General features: G+C 42.5%; 1 protein-coding gene across 1 annotated transcript in view; it reads right to left on the bottom strand.

Annotated features, from left to right (window-relative positions):
* PARD6G (par-6 family cell polarity regulator gamma) overlaps nucleotides 1-24,391 on the bottom strand; it is a 69,034-nt gene that overhangs the window by 32,874 nt on the left and 11,769 nt on the right. Inside the window, exon 2 of the mRNA XM_054192618.1 lies at nucleotides 22,307-22,529. Within this exon, the coding sequence (XP_054048593.1) occupies nucleotides 22,307-22,529 (223 nt within the window). The remainder of the gene's footprint in view (nucleotides 1-22,306; nucleotides 22,530-24,391) is intronic.

The raw sequence follows: 24,391 nt of genomic DNA, 5'->3' as shown, positions 1-24,391 counted from the left end.
CCTCAGAGCTTCAAAACAAGACGACTAGCAAGCCTTTAACACATTGCTTTCTCCTATGTCAGAAGTGCATCCCAGCCACAGAGACACACAGCAATTAATGGCTGGTTAGTGGTTGGAATTGCTTCCTGAGCTGGACAAAGCCAAACATAAAGCATGATGAGCTTACGTGAGGCATGTTCCATTTAGGACACAGCGTCCTTAATTCAGATTAGGTTTTGTTTATTGACTGTTCACATCAGTCAGTAATGCTCCCTTCCTCTCCCATTTTAGGCAATCTCAAAGGTGTGGGGGGAGAGGGAAGGGGAAACAATATGCTCTTCTTTCTTCCATTCTCCTAAAAAACCCAACTTGCAGCTTTGGGGTTTCAGTTTTAACAGTAAGCAAGTGGTTATACAGATGGTGTTGGGAATTGCAGTGGTGAGATCATAATCCAAGGACAACGGCATTGCACAAGTTTTACTTGCATTTTCCAACCTGCCCGTCATTTGTTACTTGAGGCAAACAGTATACTTGGACTTCAGAGGGTCTGAATAACATACCTAGTTAGATCAAGCATGTTTGAAAACAAAGTCATCCAGACACATGGAGGGCAAAGGGTGAGGAGATCCATCTCCAAGAAGACAGCAGACTGCACCATGGGATCTCTAGCACGTATCTAAACTATGTTGTTTTGGAACAAAAACTACCAGTGGGATTTAGGAGACGACAGAGAAGCCGACTTGTTTTTTTGCTTGACTCACTCACACACAGTTAAGAAATTTGCTCAGCCAGACACTGGTTGCAGGCAAATTGCGAACACACACAGAGGACATACAGCACCAATTCCTCCCGCACCTTGCCAACATGAGGAAAGCTAGTACTTCACCTCTAGTGGGTCCAATCTTTCTAATGCTACTCTCTTTCTTACCCTGTTCTAGAGAAAAGCGTGCTTCTTCCCCCATTTTATTTTATTTTCTCTTATTCACCTTCCTAACCGTTTGAATCTGGGCAAAATACTCCAAGGCTGCAATAAAAGCATACCCTTATGGTGAAAGCTACACATGTATTTCTAAATAGCTCTGTAGGAGTACACTGCAGCCAAGGAAAACTCCTACCATGTACCACTTGTACAGGACTTTGATATGCAAGGTCTAGGAAAGCACCTCAATAGACCATTTAGTGCAATGCTCTACAGTGAAACAGAAGTCAATTATCTCCTAGGAAGGGAAAGCCAGCAAGATAATGAGAAAAGGGCTCCTGGCAAGTTTCAATGACAGTATGAAAGGCAATTATAAAAAATAACAATAAAAAACCCAAATCCACTGGAAGGAAGCATAAAACTCTGCCACACATGCCCACTGTCTTGTTGGGGTCTGCATATAAGGTCTGCAGCCACAGATTCCAGCATTCCACCTGGGCAGTCTGTCCTGCTATACCACCACACTAACGCTAGCTCTGCATTACCAAGTAGTTTGGCCCACCTGAAGCAATCTATAAGACAATGATATAGAAGGTCCCAACATCCAGAATAAAAGGTTTACAAGGCTTTTACTTCAGACCAGGTCTCCTGCCACAGACCCAGCACGTCAGGTGAACTAGGTGGCCCTTTTAGGTAGAAGGAACCCATCTTGCACACCCTGATGCTGCTCTGCAATGCCAGCCAGCACACAGGGCAGAGAGGGGGAAAATCAGGTTTACTTCAGAAGTGCTCTCCTGATCAAAATCAAAACATGAAAAGCAGACATAGCTATCTTCCAATGCCTTTACCCCACACCAGCATCAGATGTATTTTCTCCTCCTTTGATTAATCTGTTTAATTTGGGGAAAAACAGAAGGAAAAGTTTCCTAAGCCTCTTCACCTTCTCTCTGCTCACCCCTGGACCTTTCTTTCCTGAGATGAAGGGTTAACAGCCAAAAAAAGAACACAGCACATTAAGTAGAGGCTCCCTCTGGGCCAAATTGCTTTTCAGATGCCAGCATGCTGGTTTTATTCATGAATACATCCTGCTGCGTTTGCCATTGCAGCATGTTTTTCTGAGATGTTCTCTAGTTTGCCATTGACCATGCTGTATGAAACTATTGACTTTAAGAGCAGCTTTAACAGCTACTTTTGAAGTGGACTCCCCCACTTGCAGCATAGCTTACGAAGTGGCTCAGGCCTGGGAGTGGTGAGGGAGGAGGAAGACACTGCACAGAGACATCCATCACATGGGATAGGTGCTGGGCTGCTGCTGAAGCAGAGGGAGACGGTAACTGGGAAGCAGCAGCCAGGTCAAGGACACTGGCACAGAGGGTCCAGCAAGGCTACTTACTGGTGGAATGGGAAAGGTGACAGCTGCCCAGATGATCTGATAACTCAGAGCTCCCCAGTCGTGGAACCTCGCCCCCAAAATGGGCCTTATCATCAGCTTCCACCAGGCTTTCAGGACATTGCTATGCAGGGCCATACAACGAGAAAAGTTGGATGCTTTGCTAGACTGCAGGGTCTGAAAGCATAATTTGGCCCTTTATTATAAACTGTCTTTTAAAAAGAGATTGTAACTCGTGGGAAGTTTTGGCAGAGAATGTAAATTCCTCCCCCCCCCCCTTTTATATGCCTCTAAGAACTTCAAGCAATAGTCAAAACACTCCCAAGACTTTCAGTTGCTGTCTCAGCTTAATACTGGGCCATATACTTTTTTCCCTCCCACATGCATATCCTCCCCAGTTTTCCAAAGATCTACCTTTGCCAGGATGTAAACAGGCATGGGTTACACTTCTGAGGGAACAGGCTGCACAAACCACACAGCAGATCTGCAACAACTCCTCAGTGGACAAAAGAGTGCTTGGGAAAGGGGAGAGGACAGCACAAGGGGAGCAGTGTGCTTTTCTCCAGACTGAAGATACTGAGTGGGAGTGTTTTTGTTCATTTCAAGGGAAAAAACCCAATAAATTCTTATTAGCATGCATACTATAATTCAAAATCTTATGAGCCTCAATGCAATTGTAATGTGAAAGAAATTGCCAAGCAAAGAACTTCTGTGCTACAGAAAACTGTGTATAAGTGGAAAAACTTCAGCAAGTAAGTTTTCATCCTCTTCAGGAGTTTTACCTCACACTGGCATTTCATTTCCTCCCTCCATCACCCCAGTCAGTGATGCTCTCAAGGCTGATGGCCATTGCCTGCATCATTCTCCTCAGCTAGTTCAGGAAGCTATGACCAAGGTAACTTGATGCATGCAAAGGGGGATTGAAATCAAACTAGCAAAACAATGTGAGTAACAAAGCCAGACCCCCTTGCTTTCAGAAGAGTTTGCTTCTCTGCCCTCAAACAGCAGCCTCCTTCAGTCCCAACTCCTTGCAGAGCCGCTCAGTTTTCAGTGAGGCCACCTTTCCTTTTAGTCCCCATGGTTCTGAGTAATCATCGAAGGACTGAGGTTAGCCTCCGGAAACCACCAATTTTCTTCCTTCCTATAATGCTTGGCAATAGAGCCCATACGAAGTTTTGAAGAAAAATCTAACCCCAGAGGGCATGCATTTGTTGACTGTCACCCTAGCAACCCTTTTTGGTGCACAAACACCTGTATTAACACTACTAAAGAACTATTCACACCACATGTGCTAGAAAAAAAAAAATCGAGGCATAGTAGAGCAAATATCTGTTTATAGTATAGTGAATATCTGGTGCTAGTCACACATTGTAATTCCCCTCCTCCACTTCCTCTCCCAAAAAGAGGGCATAGCACAGGGGAAAAAAAAGAAATACACGTAGTTCTGTTAGTTTATCCCTGGAGCGACAGGGCCACTACTCTCCTATCCACAGCGGACAGCTGCTCTCCCAGCCTGCTCCAGACACCGGGCACAGGAATCCAAGCTTGGCACCATGCTAACCCAACTATGTGGCTTCTGGAGCAAAAACGGTTTATGTCCTGCCAAGAGAGCCCAGAAGCAGCCAAAATGCAACTGCCTGTACCACTGTCTGTGCAACTAGGCCCTTAGATACTCCTTCTGCTTGTGTTTTCAGGTCGAAGTTTTTTTCCTTGGTAACTATGAAAACTAGACAACTTGCGGAAGCACCTCAGAAGTCGACTACAAGCTCTAGAAGCAAGGGCTTTGCAAATAAAAATGACCAGCACTGCCAGAGCTAAATAAAGCAGATGAAGTTTAGCAAACTAGGAGTATGTTAGCTATAACATACTTTCTCAGGCATCACTCTTTCATTCTTTGAAGCTACGAGCAACAGCATGCACCACAGTGCTGTCTCCCCAGCCTGGATGAAGGATTTATCCTCTGCTACTTTAATTTTCTGCTCCTGGAGTTTTTCCTTGAAAGTCTCCGCCCCCAACACTGCATTCCCATCTATCTGCCCCCAAGCACTTGGACTAAATTAAGCCAAAAAAAATCAAAGCCAGATGATTATTTATTAAACAAACAGGATACATTTTGTCTTTGGTAGAATTAAGTGCTCCTGGTAGCTGTAAACTTTAAACTTTACTTGGGGGGGGGGAGGAAGGAAGCAGTGTTTCACTTTAGGAGAGCACACTGAGAAGTCGTTATTTTACTTAAAAGCCATCTGCCTGTAAAATGAAACTGTACACGCACGTAAGAGCTAACAAGCTATAAACAAGCATCAACAGCAACACTCATATTTCAGTGATAATAGCTGGCTTTGATCGCATTTCTTCAGACTACCCTCCCCTTCAAACCATTTTCAACTCTCTCAACTCCTGACAAGCTTATCTCCCACATCTGCTGATTAAAAGAAGAGGCAGAAACTGGAATTAATGGGGGTGCAGGGAGGGAGCTAGTGCACCTTGTTTCAGTGCGAAAAGCTTTACCAGGATGCAGAGAGGTCCCTGACAAACAAGGGCCAGCAACACATGCAAATGAAAAAAGCCAGTTATGTACACGGAAAAGACATTCTTAATTTTTTCCAGAGAAATTCTGAATATTTTGTTTCCTGTGAGAAAATAAGCATTTGACTAGAGATCTCCTAATCAGGAAACAGACATGTCAGGTATTTCTAGAATGCTAATGAATGTACAGAACAGAGCAGGGATTATCTGCTGCCTGCCTCAGCTGACACCAGGGACTCCCAGCATCTGAACTCCCTCCTGCTTTTATTCAACTCACAGTTTGCACACAGATCTTTTGCATGAAAACAATACAATACACAAAGTCAGTTCCCAAACACATAGAGAGCTACATGTGGAGCTACAGGAAGACAGAGCTTAGAAGCCACTTGCATCAGGGATTGTTTTCTTCTGGTCGGGGAAAAAGAGAAAACATATCCAAGACAAGAATGTGCAATAAAATCAGATTAAGGAATGTTAGTCACTCCTGGCTTCCCCTCAAAACAGAAGTCAAAGACTTTCTGCCATTCATTCACAAGATGTCTAAACAGTGAGTCTTGCTGAAAGAAGAAAAAAAAAAAAAGAGAGAAGTGAAAGGAGGCAAAGAAGGTTGCTCTTCTGAACCTACTAATAAGCTCCCAAAAGTGTTTTTCCTTCGTCTATGTGCTAAAAGCCAAAGCAATCCCTGCAGCATCAGCAGGCACTGTGGTCAGGGCTGGGTTCCAGCCAGCCAAGAGTGCAAATACAGTATTAAATGTATTCATACTTTCCCACTGAGACAAAGCCTGAAAAGCCTAACCACTGCTCCATCCTCTGCGCTGCCTTTTCCCAGTTAAGCCTCCTGATATTGCTTCTAAACAAAAGTGTCCCTGACTGCTTCCATCCATGTTTACACAAGGAAGAGGCTGAGGGTCATGGGCTGGAACAGCTGAGAAGAGCAGGCACATTGCTGGAAACGTGTCCACTCTTCTTTGGATTTGGCTTAGGTACTTGGTGGCTTTGCTGCTGCAATTCGGCATCCATTTACACAAACACCAGTGCGGTTCTCGGAGAAAGGAGGATTGTAATTGAAACCACCAAAAATAACCATTGGCATACGACACTTGTTATTTAGCACAGACCCCCTTCAGCAGTTTTCATGGTCATGATTCAGCAGACATGGTGGCAACACTCCAAAATAAGGTCTCATTCTCTTTTTCTGCAAAAGGACCATGGAGCTGCACAGAGCAGCCTAGAAGAGGACCTCATGCCCTAGCTCAACCAATTTACCACCACACTGCATCCCAACCACAAGAGAAAATACAGACTAATACAGTTGCAGACAGAGAATTATGCTAAGCTTTCACAAAGCATCTCCCAGGGAACTCTGTCCTCACAAGCAAAATGGACCTGGGCTACTATTCGCAGCAGTTGATGAGTCAAATAACTTTGTTACGAAACACTTGCTTAAGACCAGAGTTGTTATTTAAGGAGCCGGTATCTCACCTGCTTCACAACGATAATACAGGTACACGAGACAACACACCCAGAACATAGCTCCTCTCTACCTACAGAAGTGATGTGCTCTGAAGCTGCTTTTCTTTGACTGTTTTAAGTGTGTCACACTATCAGAGGAGCTGTTTACCCAGCTTCTGCTAGGATTGTATAGTTGGACATATATCACTTCCTAGTAGTTCCAGAAGCTAGTGAATGCACAAAAAAAAGCTGTTGGTTTTGTTGTTCTATTTTTTAAAAAAAAAAAAAAGAAGGAAGATAATTTAAAATGAAAATTCTTCATCTGAAAGAGGGCCTGCCTGAAAAAGTTACTGAATGGCTATATGAGGTGACATCTCTCTAATTTTTGTCACACAGAGAGCAGCAGGGGTTAAATATGCCCTACACTTCTTGTAAATATATCTCAATTAAAAAAAGGTTGTAAGCCACAGAGTTTCAGAACGGTTGAAATAAAATTCCCTTCCTTCCCATAAATCTGTGCTTAAACTTCAGGCACAAGGTACCATATTTAGCATTTCCAGAGGGATGCACACAGAGATGACCATGAGGAAGATGGCTGTGGTTGCAGACTTCCCTTTAAACACCTTCTTTTGCTGCAAGAACAGACAAGCACACTGTGTCTGGAGAGAAGTAGTTGTTTACCAGCTCCCGACTTACACATCCACTGGGCAAGTGAGCTCCCAAGACATGAGGGTTTTTGTCTTGGCACTGGTCATGTCAGATCCTCTGAGCTGTCAGACACAACCGCCTTCATATATGAGGACTCAGAATCTTCTAAACCAATTTGGAGGAACGACTTTGCTCCTTGGAGTCTTTTTAAGGTTTGAATTGAACCTGGCACCTCAGCTTTGAATCTCATCATCGTCCAAAGGTCCTGGGCTTCTGCCTATTCAGAGTGTTACTGGTCATTGCCCCCTTTGGAAGGATAGGAATCACAATACAGATAATAAGCAGCAGAGCACAGGAGCTGTATTACACTGGTGAATGGAGAGACAGAGAGAGAAAGCGACAGACAGGAAACAAAAAAAACCCAAACAACAGTGGAACTTTGCATTTGACAGAGTTTTGGGTTTGTTTTTTTTTTTTAATCAAAGTAAACCACTCAGAAATGTATACATGTGTTCTGAGCAGATTACTTATTGTAACTATTTTAAAGCCATTAGCTGGCAACTATTTCCCAGCTGAAGGTGCACTAGACAAAACACCCAAACTCTTTAGTTCTTTTTTCCTCATTTTGTCTTTAAAAATAACTAAGTGGCATGGGATCTAAGTGTCCTAAAAACACTTGATTATTTTTTTTTTCCCAATCAAGGAAAACCTTATCAGGCCAGTGCAACAGCTGTTCACTCAGCTCTTCGGGGGATGATAGAGTTAGGCATATGACTTGCCCATCACAAAAGAAAAAAAAAATAAAAGGTTACCCACCTTCAGCTGTTGGGAAAGCAGAATTCTTCAAGTTGCAAAAGCACACGTTTTATCATGGAAATGATTAAATTATACAGGAGTGGCTAGTGGCAGTGACTATGCCACCAAACTGGCAGACGCACCACTTGTGTGAACTAGTAGCTTGGTAATTGTCAGCCTCACACCCTCTGTTTCCAAAAGAAACACTATTTTAAACAGTGAAAAGAAAAGCTCCCCATAGAAGCACTGCAATGCAAGCAAATTCAGGGGCTGTATTTCAGTAGCTCTATTCTTCCACACCTTACAGCAAAACTTGTCTTATTTTACTGACTTACTGATCCAAGAATTAATGTTGAGATTTAGATAAACGTATCAAGTATAGACAAACATTACGTGCAACCACTCTGCTTTTTCCAAGTGCCAGTATTCTCAGTGCCATTGACACAGATAAAAGCTTGAAACACATTCTATACTTTACTACTCAAATTCAACTTCCAGCCTCATTGTGATGTCCTCCCTGGCGGGGTGTCTCCAAAAGCCAGAGAGCAAGATATCAGCTCCTTAGGCCTCTCAAGTTGCTGTTCAGAACAGCTACTGTTTCTGCACGTATGTCTTCAAGCCAGCTGGTTGGAATCACTAAGTGCTATATAGTTAAGATGACTATTCCTTTTAAAGTTATTCATATTTGAACTACATAATTATTTACGTCTTGAAGCAAAAGATCTAGGAAGCAAGGTTGTACAGACAGAGTATGTGAATTCTGAACCCAAGGCCTTCCTGGGTTCCTTTTTAAAACCGGTGAGATTTTGCTGTGTTTTTTTCAGATCTTTCCTCATCTTTCCCATAGATGTTTATAATTTCCTGTGGGTTCTCTCTTCCTCTGCTTTTTGAATTGTACCAAAACTTTCTGTTTATGGGTAGGTAGATTCTGGAAGAAACCTCAGCGATATGAAGACTGAAATCTCGGAAGCATTAGACGCCCTCCTGCAAGCTAACAAAGCAGCCAAGTGCACAGTTGCAAGTTACATGCAATGTGAGCGCAAAAGAGACCCACACTGCATCTGCACAGGGACAAGACTTCCGCTTCGACCCTGAACTCTGCCTTTGTGCTCTGCACCACAGCGCACCGCTTTTGATATTCATGTATTGGATCAGCTCACAAAGCCCATCCGCATGCACTGCAGCCAAGTGTCACATTCAAGAGGAGAGGGATTCATCCACTGCATTGAATAACAAGCATTCCTGATTTATTTTAGGCTGTGTGAAAGCTAATAACATAAGCAAATCTCATGTTTTCCTTGAAACAGTACAAACACTAGGAGTCAGGAACCACATCTCAGCAAGACAGCAGGAACCAAATCTGAGTAACAGATCCCACAACTGCATGGTACAGAGTGTGAACATGCTCTGGTCTGTAAGCCACGCCATTCAGCATGAGCTGACATAGCCCCATCATGCAAGAGGGATGCAAGGCCATGCTGGAGCTTTTATGCACCTTACAGACACAGGACTGTAGTGAGCTGCCTTTACAAGCCTTTGGACCTCACCACAGCGTCTGGAGTCCTCAGCACAGGAAGGACACGGACCTGTTGGAATAGGTCCAGAGTAGGGCCACAAAGATGATCAGAGGGCTGGAGCACCTCTCCTAAGAAACCAGGCTGAGAGAGTTGGGGTTGTTCAGCCTGGAGAAGGGAAGGCTCCAGGGAAACCTTATAATGGCCTTCCAGTACTTAAAGGGGGCCCACAGGAAAGATGGGGAGGGAGTCTTTATCAGGGAGTGTAGCAATAGGATGAGGGGTAGCTGTTTTAAACTGAAAGAGGGGAAATTTAGATTAGATATGAGGAAGAAATTCTTTACTGTGAGGATGGTGAGGCACTGGAACAGGTTGTCCAGAGAAGCTGTGGATGCCCCATGCCTGGAAGTGTTCAAGGCCAGGTTGGATGGGGCTTTGAGCAACCTGGTCTAGCGGGTGGTGCCCCTGCCCATGGCAGGGAGTTGGTCCCCTCTAACCCAAACCATTCTATGGTTCTAACCCCAGAAATACCTCTAGCAGCATTCCCTCCACAGTGATCCCTCCTCAGCAGGGGTGCAACTTCTCCTTGTTACTTCTGTGTGCAAACAGCTATCCAGCAATACATGTTACCAACACTGACATGCCTTGTAGCGCCAGGAAGTCTTTTAGGCAAGGAGACCTGGTTTGCTGGAATTGCTCATCCCACACCAGTTGGAAGGGTACCATTCAGCAAGTGCTAGTGAGCAACTTAGCTAACCAGGTTTACGCTAGCAGGAAAACGATTTCTTCTCCTGGTTGCTGCTGATGCATATACAGAAATATCACCTTTACAATTCTCTTTCAGCTCTTCTGAGGCATCCAACTGAAGCGGTCTGAGACAGAGGCAATAACGTTTCTGAAGACAGATGGGCCTAGTGACTGATCTTCCAAGATAAGCACAACACACCCATAAACCAGACCAACAAGACTCAAGAGCACACTACCCACACACTGTATGACACCCATCAGTGTAGAAAGGCACCTGCACCACACTCTGCAGCTCCAGTACTTCCTGATGTTGCAATATGGCTCTGGGAACTCAGGAGGCAATGGATGAGAGGAAGGGTGTGGGACATAGCCACCACTTACCAACTGAGGTACAGCATTGGGGAAAAAAAAAAAAAAAAGCCACAAAAAACCAAACACTCAGGGAAATACCGCTGCTCAGCCTTACTCCAGGCCTCCACAGGTAGGACAAGTTAGTTGCAGTGATGCTCTCCATGTGGTCCGGGATTCAACACTGGTGAAGCCCACTGAAAGACAGGGCTTTGTGCGTACCTTCAACAACACCCTTCCTCTTGCTTGCCATCACTCTGCACTTCCCAGAGCTGATGCAGATGACACGTACCCTTGCTGAGGGTCATCTGAGCAGAGGAAGCCAAGTTTGTTGCGGCAAGCTGTTTCCTGTGATCTGCAACCCATGAGCTGGCTCCTGTGGCCAGCTGCTTCTGGGAATGTTTCAGGGAGGGGAGATGGGTTTTGAGGTACTGCCAAGCCACTTTGCCCACAGCAACAAATGTTAAATCACAACAGATATCCAGTCTGCAGCTTCTACCAGCGCTCCCCCTCTCCTCTCTATCCCCTCTGGATGACATGGCATGCCCAAGATGAGCGTAAATACCTCTCCTGTACTCCAGAGTGCCCCTCAGTGCTTGTACAACAGAGATCAGCATACAGCAATGAACAACATCTAACACAGAACCTCTATTACAACCCACATGTACCACACTTCTTCGTTACGCTGTATGTCCCCTGTAAGGTGACTGGGAAACTGTGCATCTGTCAGGGGGAGTGTGTTATGGTATGGTAACCAAATAGATCAAGGAAGGAAAAGTCAAATCCCGCTTAAAGCAAAATACGGCACAGGCCAGTGCTCTTCTAGGGGGCAGGCTGGGACCTTCACAGCAGCCTGCGGACAGCTATTCAGTTCCTCTGCTGTATCCAGCGCAAGAAATATTAATGCAACAAATCCTACACTGTGACATGAGCTGCCAAGTAATGCTGTCACACAGCCTCTGAAGTCAGCCAAAAAAACAGGGAAGGGGAAATTCTGCAATACTCTCAACCAGCACCTTTGCATCCACAAGCAAAAGACGAGACCTAAACAGAGAACTGAAGTTAAAAAGTTTCCTGTTTTTCATAGTCATGGCCCAGTGCAGGCACAGATACCTTGAAGAGGTCAGAAAGGCACCAACCACACAATTACTCAAATAAACTAAAACAGAAGAGAACCTGATGTGCCTCTGGGCTTGGCCTATTTACACAAGAAGAGGTGTTAGCCAGATCTAGTGAAAATCATGACCAGAATTAGCAATTTCAGTCACCCTTGCAAGTGTAAAGATTGCTAGTAAATCAGCAGCAGCACTGTCTGCAGCACAATTATTGTCTGTCCAGGGGAAACCCTTGTGATACAACCTTTCAGGTACAACAAGCTGATAAATGGAGACATCATGTGGTTACCCCACATGGACATGAAGCAACCTAACAGATGAAGCAGCAACTTTTCAACTGTAGCACTGTAGAATCCAAGTTCAGTTTAACACTGGAAACAAGAACATCACACTGTGAGAGAGATACAGGTAAAACCCACCATGAAGAGGTCATCTATAGCTTTGAAGCTCCAGGGCTTATGCATTAAGCCCCTGTCTCTCCTCAATTCAGGCTTGAGGACAGACCGGGGCTTAATGCATAAATGTTAAGTTGGCTTCCTGTATGCTACCCTCCCCTCTCCCTAGTACACAGGCAGAAATTTTAGAGGCAACGAGCACATTGCACATGTGTCCAGTGCACTTTTAAGTGACTGAAGAGTAACACAGGTACAGCAGAAATTGTCACTCCTCCTTCTATCGATAATCTTTATCTCAGCTAAGAATTGTTCTGAAACAAAATTTTTAAAACATCTTGTTGCATATTGTACTTCAAATACGCTATACTTTTATTTTTTCCCCTCTACAAAGCATACGGCGTGTTAGAATTATGCAGCTTCAAGGAATGCAAGCTTAGGGAACTCAAATTTTTCTTGTTGCTAGCGACAAAAGACACCACCTCTGGACTTATTTATGGGCTCTATTCAGATTCTTGCAGTTTGGGTGGAATTCTTTCTGAAACTTTACTGTTTTCTGGTTAACACGTGTTTTTTCCTCTCTTTCGCTCATGCCTGTTGCATTTAAAACTAGACCTTAGTAAGCACACGAAGGCAAAACCATAAGGATTACATTATTTTGTAAACAAAATCACTGCATCTGCTGGATACATACTACTAAAACTACCAAACTGCTTGGCAGAATGAAAACAGAGAAGCAATAAAGCAGGCTAATAAAGTGAACAAGCTGGTTGCCATCAGTGTCCAACCCGCATTCATAACTGACAGACCTCCTCCTATCACACCTCAGTGGCTTTTAGGCCTTTTCAAATCCTCAGCTGATACCTTAGCTTTAAAGGAAACAGTTGTGCTCACCTACAGCAGCTGAAGATGAAGAAATGCAGTTTTGGAGCCTGCTGCTACCACCAGCTGAGTAGCCTCACAGTGCCCTCACTGTGGCAAGATGGTGCCTTCCACCAATTCCACTGGATTCCAGCTCTCCAACTTCCACAGGCACCACATAATTTCTTATTCATACGTAAATTCAAATTAAATAAAAGTTCTCCTTCAAAATTTGACAATGTTTACTTTTTTCAAAATTCTCAACTCCTCCATTATTTCTAATGCAAAGGGATAATCACAGAAGAGAACGAATTGGTCGAAGACCCATGGTAACAGGCAGATTTTCCTCACAAGTTGCTATTTCCATACCTGCTCTATCACTGCCACTCCACTCACCCACTGATGTCAATATTCTCCAAGCCTTCTAGCACTTGGAGTAAAACAGGCACCAGCACGCTTTTACCCAACACACACACTTCTGCCCAGTGAGCAACAGCCTTGCAGGGCAATTATAAAACTAAGGCAAGGAGTAGAAAGATGAGAGGAAGAAAGAGAAATAAGTGGGAGACAGAAGCAGAACAGAAAAAATAGAAGAAAATTAAGGGGGGGGGAAATATGAGTGGTGTAGAAGTTGTTCATATGAAGTTTTTAGAGGTTACTTAATGTCAGCGTATGTCAGGAGACTGAAGAGCAAGAACAACAGTGAAGTTTTCTAGGTTAATGGTTTCCTTAATATTCCCATGGGATTCTTTGCTACTCTAAACATAGCACAGAGGAAAAAATAAGATTCGAGTAGATCATCAGGGGCAGGTTCAAGAAAGAGTTCTTTCAACCTCCCCCAAACTGCTTTCTCTTGGAGTTGAAAAATATCCAGAGTTCTTACACACTATTAATGCTGATGCTGACATGCAAGTTTGGAGCATGCAATCCCAACAACACAGGCAGTCTGAAGACAAGAGGAGCTTTCAGTCACTTAAAAAAAAATTGTTTGACTCGAATTATAATCGTTGAGTTATATTTCAAATTAATTTTTCAATGCCTACTACAAACACCTAACAGAAACATCCTTTCGGCACAAGAGTCTACTGATTAAGCTATCATAAGCCCTTTAGTGTACTTCAGAAGTTTACAGTACTTCAGAAATTTAGCAGAAAGCCTATTCCTGAAGACCTAAGTCTTGACTTAATGTTTGTATTTGCATTGTGCTATCCACCCTCCCTCACTACATGAGAGTTACTTTGAGCTTGTGAGGTCTTTTCAGGTAAAATCTGGTGTCAAAGAAGAGACCGTCAAGTGCATTTCATTATCATCTGCACATTGTACTTATTTCCATCACTTACAGAAGGGAAATGACAGCTAAGCACAACAGGAAAAAACCTGAGCCATGAGCAGGAAACAGAATCTCTTGTTTTGACTACTAAGGTAAAGAAAGACAAATAGTGGAAAATGCTCCTCATAGGGACTTTAACAGAGGTGGATCATTTGACAAGTCTTCCTCACCACTGCTTTTATACCATAAAGCCACCTGTTAGAGCAGCTTCACCACCTTACACAAAAAGGGTCAGACCAAGGAAGAAAACAAAAAATAGTTTCACTTAACACTATCTTTAAGTAGACATAATTTGGGGGTTCTTCTATTTGGCTTTTTAAAGGACCATCAAAGCAGCAATCTGCAACTCTAAGACAACAAACAGGAGTTTGGAGGGACAGAAGAGAGTGGTTATTTGCTTGTTCTTATGTGGGTTACCAGCAAAAGCAAAGCATGGAGTTGAGTAGAGGTTCCTATTCAAGGCTGCACAAGTTCCCACTGTAAACAAGTTTCTTTAGTCTAAATTCAGGAGAACATGTCGTGCTGGTACCAACTTGATGCAATTTTTAAGAAGCATCAACTGCTAAAGTCTATTTTTATTAATAATACATTTGATTATGTGTTTTCAAAGTTATTAAACTTTGAAACTGAAACCAAATCCCATGTAGCTTTAACACAGAAGCACAACAAACATTTGCTGCCAGTGGCAGAACAGCAGCAGCAGCAATTTTGCCAGGCTTCTGTTCCATGCTTACTCTACACTGCAACTACTAATATTTATACAGCATGTATTTCTGCAACAGCTCCCACTACCAGTTATTGACCAACACGACAAAGCCCATCTGTAGGCTATGGTATTTCCACACATTTTCCCCTCCTTTCATTGAAAATTCTGGCTTACCAGGGATTCTGGCTGCAATTAAAGAAACTGGTAATGAAAATCAAATATCCTTATACTCTAAAAATGGAGTTTTCAAGGAGAAGGAGAGAAGCAGCCTTGTGCTGGCTCTGCTCAGCCACCAGGTATCGCTAACCATGCCAGCAACAAAATCCAAGACTGTTTTTGTGTTTATGTCTGACAAACCAGATTAAAAACATTGTTTTTAAAGATGCTTAATAAAGTAGTTGAAAGATAATGATTACCCAGTCTCATCATTTGCACATGAAAGGTGGAACAGAGAAGTTACAGTAATTTGTTGCCAGACTTCACTGGAACAAACAGCTGCATTTTACTTATCTTCAGATATCAAAGGACTTGAGTGGGACAAAGATTACTTGGCTTGACAAGCAAAGACCCCTCCAGCTCAAAAACAGAGATGTTTGAGGAAAATCATGAAAGGATTTAATTTAAGCCTAGCAGCAATTCCTATTATACTAGCATGAAATCTACCACCATCCCCTAATCTTGTCAAAGCTAAAACAAGATGCTTTGCAAATACAGTGGCATTGCACATTTCCAAAGGCTACAAGCAGACAAGTTCTTTCTCCCAGGAGGCTTCATGTCAGTGTTAAGTCGCTTTACAACTACTACAGTCTTGCCCATCCTATGCTAGCTCCTCAAACAATTAGTCTTCTGCTGAAGAGCTGGCTCAGAGAGCACAGCTGCTGGGTCACACCAGTGCCAGGGCAGAGGAGACAGGGTAGCAGCCCTGGTACAGCTTGACCAACAGCAGAACCGCATCCTCCTGTGTGCCCATGAGCTACACTGAGCATCAGAATAGTTTCTTCTCTCTCCCCCCCAACTCCCTTATGCAGTGGCAGATAAACTGAAGACCTCAAGTCACCTTCTTTGCATCCTTAATTTTATCTTACAGCCTCAGACTCATGTAAGACCACTGTAAAAATCTACACGGCTCAACCAAGAGCTGGACCAGAAGCAGTTCAGTATTTTCAACATGTGCTGCAACCTGCTTTATTATTTAATTTATCAGATGCCTTTAACAAGACCAGTAAAGTCACATTGTTCTTGTTTGAAAATACAAGATTTTTAGAAGGTGAAATCAATGTCTGTGGTATAAAATAAACAGGAAGGTTACTGAAGAAGTTAAAAGATGATACAAAAGACTTCAACTCAAACTTTTCCAACTGTACCCACTCTAGAAGTCTGGGCAGAAAGCTAAAGGTTTTAGGTAGCTGGAAATAGGTTTCGTTTTAGTTGCTGTCTCAAAGCCAGTTTTTGTGTTTAACACGTGGTTAGACAGCCAACCACCATTCCTGGGGATTATCTGCTTAGAGTATGAAAGACAATAAAACAACCCACCATTGGTTTTTCAGTAGGACCTGGGCATGATTCCCATTAACACATTTTTATTTTAAAACTGAGTGGTTGCTCTGATTTTATAATACAAGAAAGCTAAGCACAGATGTTGGTACTTTGAGCAGAACAGAACTTTGCCAGGTAAATAACAAATTGCGGAGTTATGAACTACTTCTGAACATAGAGAAATACGCTGCATGGCACAGCAGTTTAAATACGTTAGTCATTGCATGCAGTTGAAGAAAAACAACATCTTCCAATCTTTAATTTAATGTAAATTAAAACAAGCCAAATCCAAAACCCAGCCAGGTAAATGCACATTTCGCCCTGTTGATTTTGGATCAAGCTTTACATGAGAACTGATGGTAGACAGCAGCTCTAACCTCTCCAGGAGAAAAAGCAACAACTGGTGTTCAGTATTGGTTTACTGTTACAGTAATGAACCATAAAAATAAAACTACAAGAGAAAAGACACTTATAGGAAGTTTCTAAAGATTGTACTTAATGGCTTTTTACACACTATCACTTTTCCAGACCACAAAATGCAAGACAATACAGGTATCAGAAGACATCAGCCTTCTCCATCTTCAGGACACCTCAATTAACAGCTGCAGTTCGTTTGTGGCATTTACTAAATTACGTAAGGCCCTGCTCCAGTTCGCTGTACGGAGTGTTTTAGGGTTATTTGCTGTTAGAATACTCTTCAGCTTCTTCAGGATTTTTGGCTTTTATGTTCCTGCAAAAAGTGCAATATTTGAAGAAAAATACGCTGAAATACAGATCCAACATCTGACATTCCAGTGTTTTACCTGTCTTCTACTTGTAGGACACTTACCATAAAACCATTTAAAGTTTTAGAGAGCTTTAAAATTGTCCTGCTTTTAGCTGGAATAGAGTTAATTTTCCTCCTAGTAGCTGCTGTGTTTTGGATTTAGTATGAGAATAATGTTGATAACACATACTGTTTTAGTTGTTGCTAATTGATGTTTACATTAGTCAAGAACTTTTTCAGCTTCCCAGAGAAGCTGAGAGGGAGCATAGACAGGACAAGCTGGTTAAAGCAATATTCCATACCATAGACATCATGCTCAGTCACTGCTTGGGATGGGCCAGGCAACCGATCACCAGGTGGTAAGAGCAACTTGTGTTGTGCCACTTTATTTTGTATATTCTTTTACTATTATTATTATTATTATTTTCCTCTTCCATTACTGTTCTATTAAATTGTCTTTGTCTTAACCCATGAGGGGTTTTTTCCTTCCTTTTCTCTCTCTTGTCCCTCCCTACTGGGGGGACAGTAAGTGAGCAGCTGCGTGGTCCCAGTTGCTGGATGGGGTTAAACCATGACAAAAATTAATTTTATTGATTGAAAGATTGTGAAATTGATCTAGAATCTGCTTTAGGATTGACAAAGTGCCCCCACATTCATTAATTTACTGTTATTTTTATGGAAGTTGCTTGAGAGCAATAGTAATACACCTGCTGATTCACAGGAACAGCAGCTGTACTCACACAACAGCCACATGCTGACAATCACAGTCCCTACTGACATCCCATGTGTCTTGTCAAGACAGCCTGAATAGTTAAGTTTGTTATTTCTCCAAACCCCAACTCCTTCAAGTTTTCCTTGAGAATTACTCTGCTGAGGGATATGTTTTCATCAACACTATGGATTTATATGAACAAGGCCACTTGCTGAAACTCAGGCAAAACAAGCAGAGGTCCAAAACCTCAAACCACCATCAGGACACACCTCCAGTTGTGATGGGGACAAAACAAAAAGGCTTCCCAGAAGAAGAGGAGCTCATTTGACCTCAGTCTGGGATCAAGAGGAGGCCCTGACATGCTGCTCACCGCCCCTCTGATCTCCTTTGCTACTTGAGCCACATCAGATTTTCTGTTACTGCCCATGCAAGCTCTATAAACCTCAAGAGTGGTAGGAAGTGAAGGTCTGTCTGGTCATCAGCAGCCTCCATCACTTCTCCCAGAATCAGAATTGCTATGTTTGAATTAGAGCCAAGTATCACTCCATTCACTATGCCTCCCATACTTCAGCATCTTGGTCCTGGATCTGCCTCTTTTCCTTGGAAAAAAAGTGCTGCCCCGAGTACTTGCAGGGTGATCAGCATGTTCATTTTGCAACACTTCCCTGAGTTTCTGAACTTCCTAGGTTATATACACCATAGTAGGTAACCCAAGCGAAAGAGGAGAAACCCTGAAACCTCTGTTATCTGGTAGACCTTCACTTACACCCTTATGCCCCACTTGCAAAGTTCAAGGAGTCATTTCAGGCAGGTTTACAATGAAGAACTCGTTATAATTCTGCTATTTGTTGCATTCTATTTAAGAGCCTCAAATACAGCCTGGTTTGAACACATACTCTGCCTCTGGGAGACAGACATTAAAGCAAGATTTGATAATAACATCATTCAATTTAATCATACAAGGAAAGTGTAATGCATTCATAGTATGTAACACTAAGTCCTTTCAGTTTTTCTATTCTTTGTTTCCGTTTGGATTGATAGCTTACACTTAAATATTTTTGCAATATTCAAAAGACTGTCTCAAGTGCTGCTGTTTAAATCATACACAGAACAAATGAAGTCTTGAAAAAGTGATGACCAACTGCATCATCAGATAAGCTTTTCCTTCATGCAGGTCTTGGCTAGAGTACAAGAGTTCAGTTATTACAGAGCAAGTCAAACACATCCATAATTCCTTGCATTGTTCTAAGATCTTTGGGACATCCGTCCTTTCCCCAGCAGCAGGCACCTTCCATAGAGAGTTCTGGATATGTCTGATACCAGTTACAGCCAAGTGAATAAATGCTTGGGCTCAAAGCATCAGCTGATATAAATCACTACTGTGCTAACGAAGTCAAAAGAGTCACATCAGTTTACAACTCAGGACATGACCCATACTTGCAGCCTGGGAAAACAAGTTAAAGGGAAACTGCCTTTTCTTTTTATAGCACGGTTCTCTAATTAGGATTTTTGTCTGCACTGTAATTTGGTATTGGAGAAAAAAGAACAGAACACCACATACTTTCAGCAAATGGATCCCTATGAGCTATAAAAACTTGTTGTAACTGAGTTTACTCAAATGCAACCTGCAAATGTCCCAAAGCCTTCAAGGCCCCAAAAAGTATGAACAGTAGCTGTTGGAGGCACACTGGAATGGCAATTCAAGTCCTTAGTGAAAAGGCTGGCTAATAAGCACTGACATCCCCTGCCTGGGGAGGGAACAGCTACTGTGATCCTGAAAAATTTGGGGCTCAGGAGACTTGAACAAATAGAAGGAAGTGGAATAAAACAGGCATCCCATACCTGGACACCAACCTGGCATGTAAGAGCCCAAACAGTGCACATGTGGCTTGCCTCTGGGGACAAGTGAGGGAAGTGCTTTTGAATTGAAAAAGTGCAAGACTAAGCTCAGATAAAAAACAACTAGGCAAACAAAAAAAATCAAACTAGCAAATTGTTGCTTGATTATTGTGCAAAGACTAAGTTACCTACTTTGGCACTCTGGGAACAAATAGTTAAGCTATTTTAACATGATTGTATAATTCACTTGACAAGATAAAAGGATAACCCAGCTATAAACTGGGAAAACAGATAAAATGACTAATCACGCAGTTGATAAACAGTTTGCTCTGCTAGAAAAAGACCTGAACTTCAACTATTCAGTCCTTCCGTGCCTGCATACTTCTGCCCAGTTCTCTCAAACCCTCCCTACTCTACAAAATCCTGCAAGAACAACCTTTGGCAGCCACCTCCCAGGACTTCTCCCACTGACAGGCAGTGATCCCTGACCCAACAGGCTAGACAGCACGTGCTCTGCGTCTCCTTCAATGTCACAGAAGCGGACCGGCCTCGTATTTTACTAGCATCCCTGTCAGCTTAGTTTCCTGCTTCTGAAGTCAGAGTTTAGGGTGTGAGCTGAAGCACTGGTGGCACACCACAATTCCCTGGATGGCACAATGATTTCTTGGTGCTAGTCACCTTGTTCTCTAGTACAGGTCTCCAGCAGAAGGATCAGCATGGCTCCATCACCCCAGTCTGAAGACAGGGAAAACAGCAGTGGTATGATGGAGCAAAGGAAGAAGAGACAAACAAGATCTCAGCATCTCCTATTATTGTTGAAGGGAACAATTTCTAAAGACTTCTTCTCAGAAAAGGAAATAGAGATGATTGTTTGGGAGTATCCACAAGTATGGATCTCAAGTGTCCCTTATTAATGGCATCTGTAATCAAAGGGATGGGCCAGAATTTACTGTTTCCTTCAGCTTTAAAGAGGGACCGCAGGAGGATGTATGTTGGTAAAGCTTCAGGCTTTGCCACATGTGAGGAGGCATGGGCCTGTCTCCCCTCTTGTATGAGCTTCCTCACTTGTCAGCATTATTCTTTCCACTGAACAACAAGCAAAAGAAAAGCTTTTTAAAAAGTAAATTCTGCAATTTTCCATTAAAGTTACAAGTTATAAACACTCACAACTAGCATACTTCTACTGCAGAAGAGGAGGGAGCATTTTTTCCCCACATGTAGTCAACAGTTTTCCCTCATTTGACTACTTCTGCAATTAGCATTTTGGTGGCAAGCCCCCTCCCAACACAGAGTTAGGGATACTCCATGGCTTCAGCAGTCTGCCCAAGCAGAGCAAGGACAGCTGCATTTTGAACAGGATTGATTCAGAGACATGAATAAACTCGAACTGATGCAGGCATGACAAAGTCATGCAAGTGATTTCTCATGACCTGACCCACCATGAACATTCACAAGCCCTAACAGGCAGTGCAGGAAGGATACTTAATTGGACTTGTCATCTACCTCCGCATTTTCTGCACAAGAAAGGAGAGCTAGCAACCTAAGTCCTCTCCCACAGAGATTTCCACTCATCTGACAGAACACAAACAAAACAAACTGCTCTAGACCTCTTCTCCATTGCCTCCTTGAGCACTCAATCCCATTTAAAAAAAGGTGGCAGACAACATGCTCTGAATTGGGAGGGCCACACAGCCCTGTATCTCTCTAATAACAACAAATCAAACCACACACTATACCAGCTCATACTAACAAGCAGGCTGGAGCCTCCTGCTAAATCCTTATCAGTACAAATGTCCACACAGCAGAAAGCCCAAGCCAAAAAAGCTACATGACTGCTCGAAATCTCACATCAAGTCTCATTTCTGACTCTGTCACTGGCAAGATTTTAGTTCCAAAAGCCCTGTAATTAATCACTACATGACTGAAACAACTATGGAAGTAGTGTTAACACAGCGTTAGGTTCCCCTGGGATTTGAGGAGCTCTGTGGGGAAGACACGTTGTTACAAAAGTCATCTGAAGCAACTGCCAAACACGGTCTTCAAGGAGAAGGTTTCATCTGCAATAAAAGCTTGACAAGAACAACACACAACCACTTAAACCTGATGTCATCTTGACATTTGGGCAATTCTGACCAACGTTTGCTTGATGATTCAAAACGGGAAGATTCGACACTCCTCAGGGTAAAGACAGAGGGGAGAATCATCATTTGTCTGTCTGCCAGTGTCAACATAGTCAAACAAGGCCTCATTTGTGACAGAGCTTTTTTTTTTTATAACTACATATCTGTGTGCATTCACACACTATACTGGCATGAATCATTTGGGTATGACACTGACTATCAAGATGGACAGATAAGATTTCTAAATGTGAAGCAGTAGTACAACACTAGGATCCCCTCCCTCCTCAGCTCCCTCAAACAGGTGTAGCGGTGCAGTTGGCATGCTTGAGTGACAACACAGTACCAGCAGCACAAGGTACGCTCCCCTTGGAAAAGAAGGTGCTCACGGTGATTCTGAGCATTCTATTACCCTTCAAACACCTTGCAGCCAGGAACGCAGTCCCTCTACCTGCCCTGAAGTCATACCATTCCCACAAGCTGTAATGAAGTGCCTGAAAGGAGGAGTAAGAGGGCTCCTCTTACATCATTTCAGCCTCTAAATGGGGGCCATAAATATGCTCTTTATCTTGCCCCAGCACACTCTGGGGCAGCAAAATGAAATTGCACCTTACCTTGTCTTTGTATAAAAACCCTGAGCAGTGGATGAGCACTTGAAACAGCCTTGAAGAAGTTGTCATCGTTATTAATAGGGAGAAGGTCTCCATGCACATCAGCATATCCGATCATCACTTCCAGGTTGGCTATGTGATGAATGTGAAGAATTAGTTTGTAGAAGTCTTCAAACTTTCCTGGCTTGTAGCGATCCAGGGAGAACCTTCGGAACTCTGCCCCAAACTGCAAGAGAAAAGAAACAGAGCACCAAATGTCACCACAGCTCAATGCTTTAGCTTGGCATTAGAACATGGTGTAGATCACCTCTCTCTTTCTATGACGAATATAGTCACATATTGGTGCTTTCAAGTCTACTAATCACCTTTCAGGTTGTCACATTAGAATATAACCATGGCTACCAAGACACCACCCTGCTTGACAATAGAATATGCTCAAGTGTGCCAGCTTAAAAGAAAGAGTATTTTTTAAATATTAAGTTGACATTGAAGCCTCTAGAGGATAACTGCATTTGTAAGGTTTAACTTTGAAGTTCCATCATTCATTATCATCATCTTGGGCATCCACAGAACCATTCTTCTCCGAAGCAGAAGTGTTCGCTCTACTGCTTTCAAAAGAAGTTACTCAGCTATTCAAACCACCTTATAAAAATTCTTTGCACATTTCCCATCAATACCGCTGGGATGCCAACGACAAGACCTTTAAAGAAGTGTGGTATGCAAGCGCACAGCTTGTTATTAGGAAATACACTCACTCTACATGCCCCCTGAATTTCCTGATATCCATACAGGAGGGGGGAAGTTCTATTCTAAGTTAGTTTTCATGGCTTAAGTATTTCTGTGACTCCACTGGTTTTCATTTTTGAAGTTTTACAGAACAGTAAGTGGCTGTTAAAAAAAAGGGGGGGGTGATTTGGCACAAGACAATTGAAAATGTTATAAATCCCTCTGTGAAGTTATTTTAACTGCGTCAAAGACTGAGGAAAAGATTTCAATGGACCTTATTTCTGATATTAGATACCAAATATGCTATTAAGAATAGGAGGAAAAAAATTAGATCCTCTAATCAAGGAAAAGAAGAGAGTGAAAAAACAGGCACTTAGTTAAACTAAGTAGCTTAAATCATCTTTCTGGTACATTTAGTTTCATAACTCAGATTGTATAGTACTAGTAAACTACTGTTCATCAACTGAATCTCTAAACCATTCTAACTCACTCCTGAAAGTGAGTGGAACCACATCCAAAAATCCAAGAACAAGGAAGACTGTGACTAGGATCTCAGGGAAGTTCTCATTTGTGAAGTCAGTCAGTACCAGGGCAAGTAGTCAAAGACAAAAAGCTAACAAGCAAACACAAAAAATAAACCTGAGAATTTTCTGTAGATAAATTCTTCCTCAAGATGGAGAATGACTTGCTTAGAGGTTCTCAGATGTTAAATCAACTTATACATGCAAGCCACTCTTTTGCTGAGACTAAAAGAAGTATGAATCATCACCATAATCATCTTCAAGCAAAAAAAAAAAACACAGAAAACACCCAAAAAACCCAACAACCCTACTGGCTTTGGGTGCAAGCATGTTCTCAAATTACTTCCGCAGTTATGAAAATCCCATTCTTCAGCATCAAAGCCTAGTTGTGATCATCTGAAAGCTTGTTTAGTCAAATTATGCTGTTTGTTTGTAATATTAACTGCTAGTTACAGTTCCTATTTCAATTCAGAATGCCCATCCAAACGCACAAAAGCCGAACAAACCACAACTGGTTCCAATGGAGGAAAAACAGTCCTCCTTTGTCCTCCACCCCCTCCTCTCCAGAAAAATCCAAGTGGCAACTTACTTCTGTTGACACACTTCAAACTGAAACAAAGCTTATATCTTTTTATTTGAGAAGTATCTTAAAGTTTTCTTTTCCCTAGATTCAAACAATAAGTGACCATTTTCAAGTGACAAGTTTAACACGTACATGGTAAACTAAAGGGGCGGGAACAAAATCTTCATAGGCTTTGTCTAGGGCTGCATCTCCTGTTCTGCATACCTGAACAGGAACACAGGATTACTTTAGGCAAAAAAAGCACCAGGACAGGGTATT

This window comes from Rissa tridactyla, chromosome 2, assembly GCF_028500815.1.
Source record: "Rissa tridactyla isolate bRisTri1 chromosome 2, bRisTri1.patW.cur.20221130, whole genome shotgun sequence".
Classification (NCBI taxonomy): domain Eukaryota; kingdom Metazoa; phylum Chordata; class Aves; order Charadriiformes; family Laridae; genus Rissa; species Rissa tridactyla.
The sequence above is the reverse complement of the archived record's forward strand: the minus strand, read 5'-3'. Positions and strand labels throughout refer to the sequence as shown.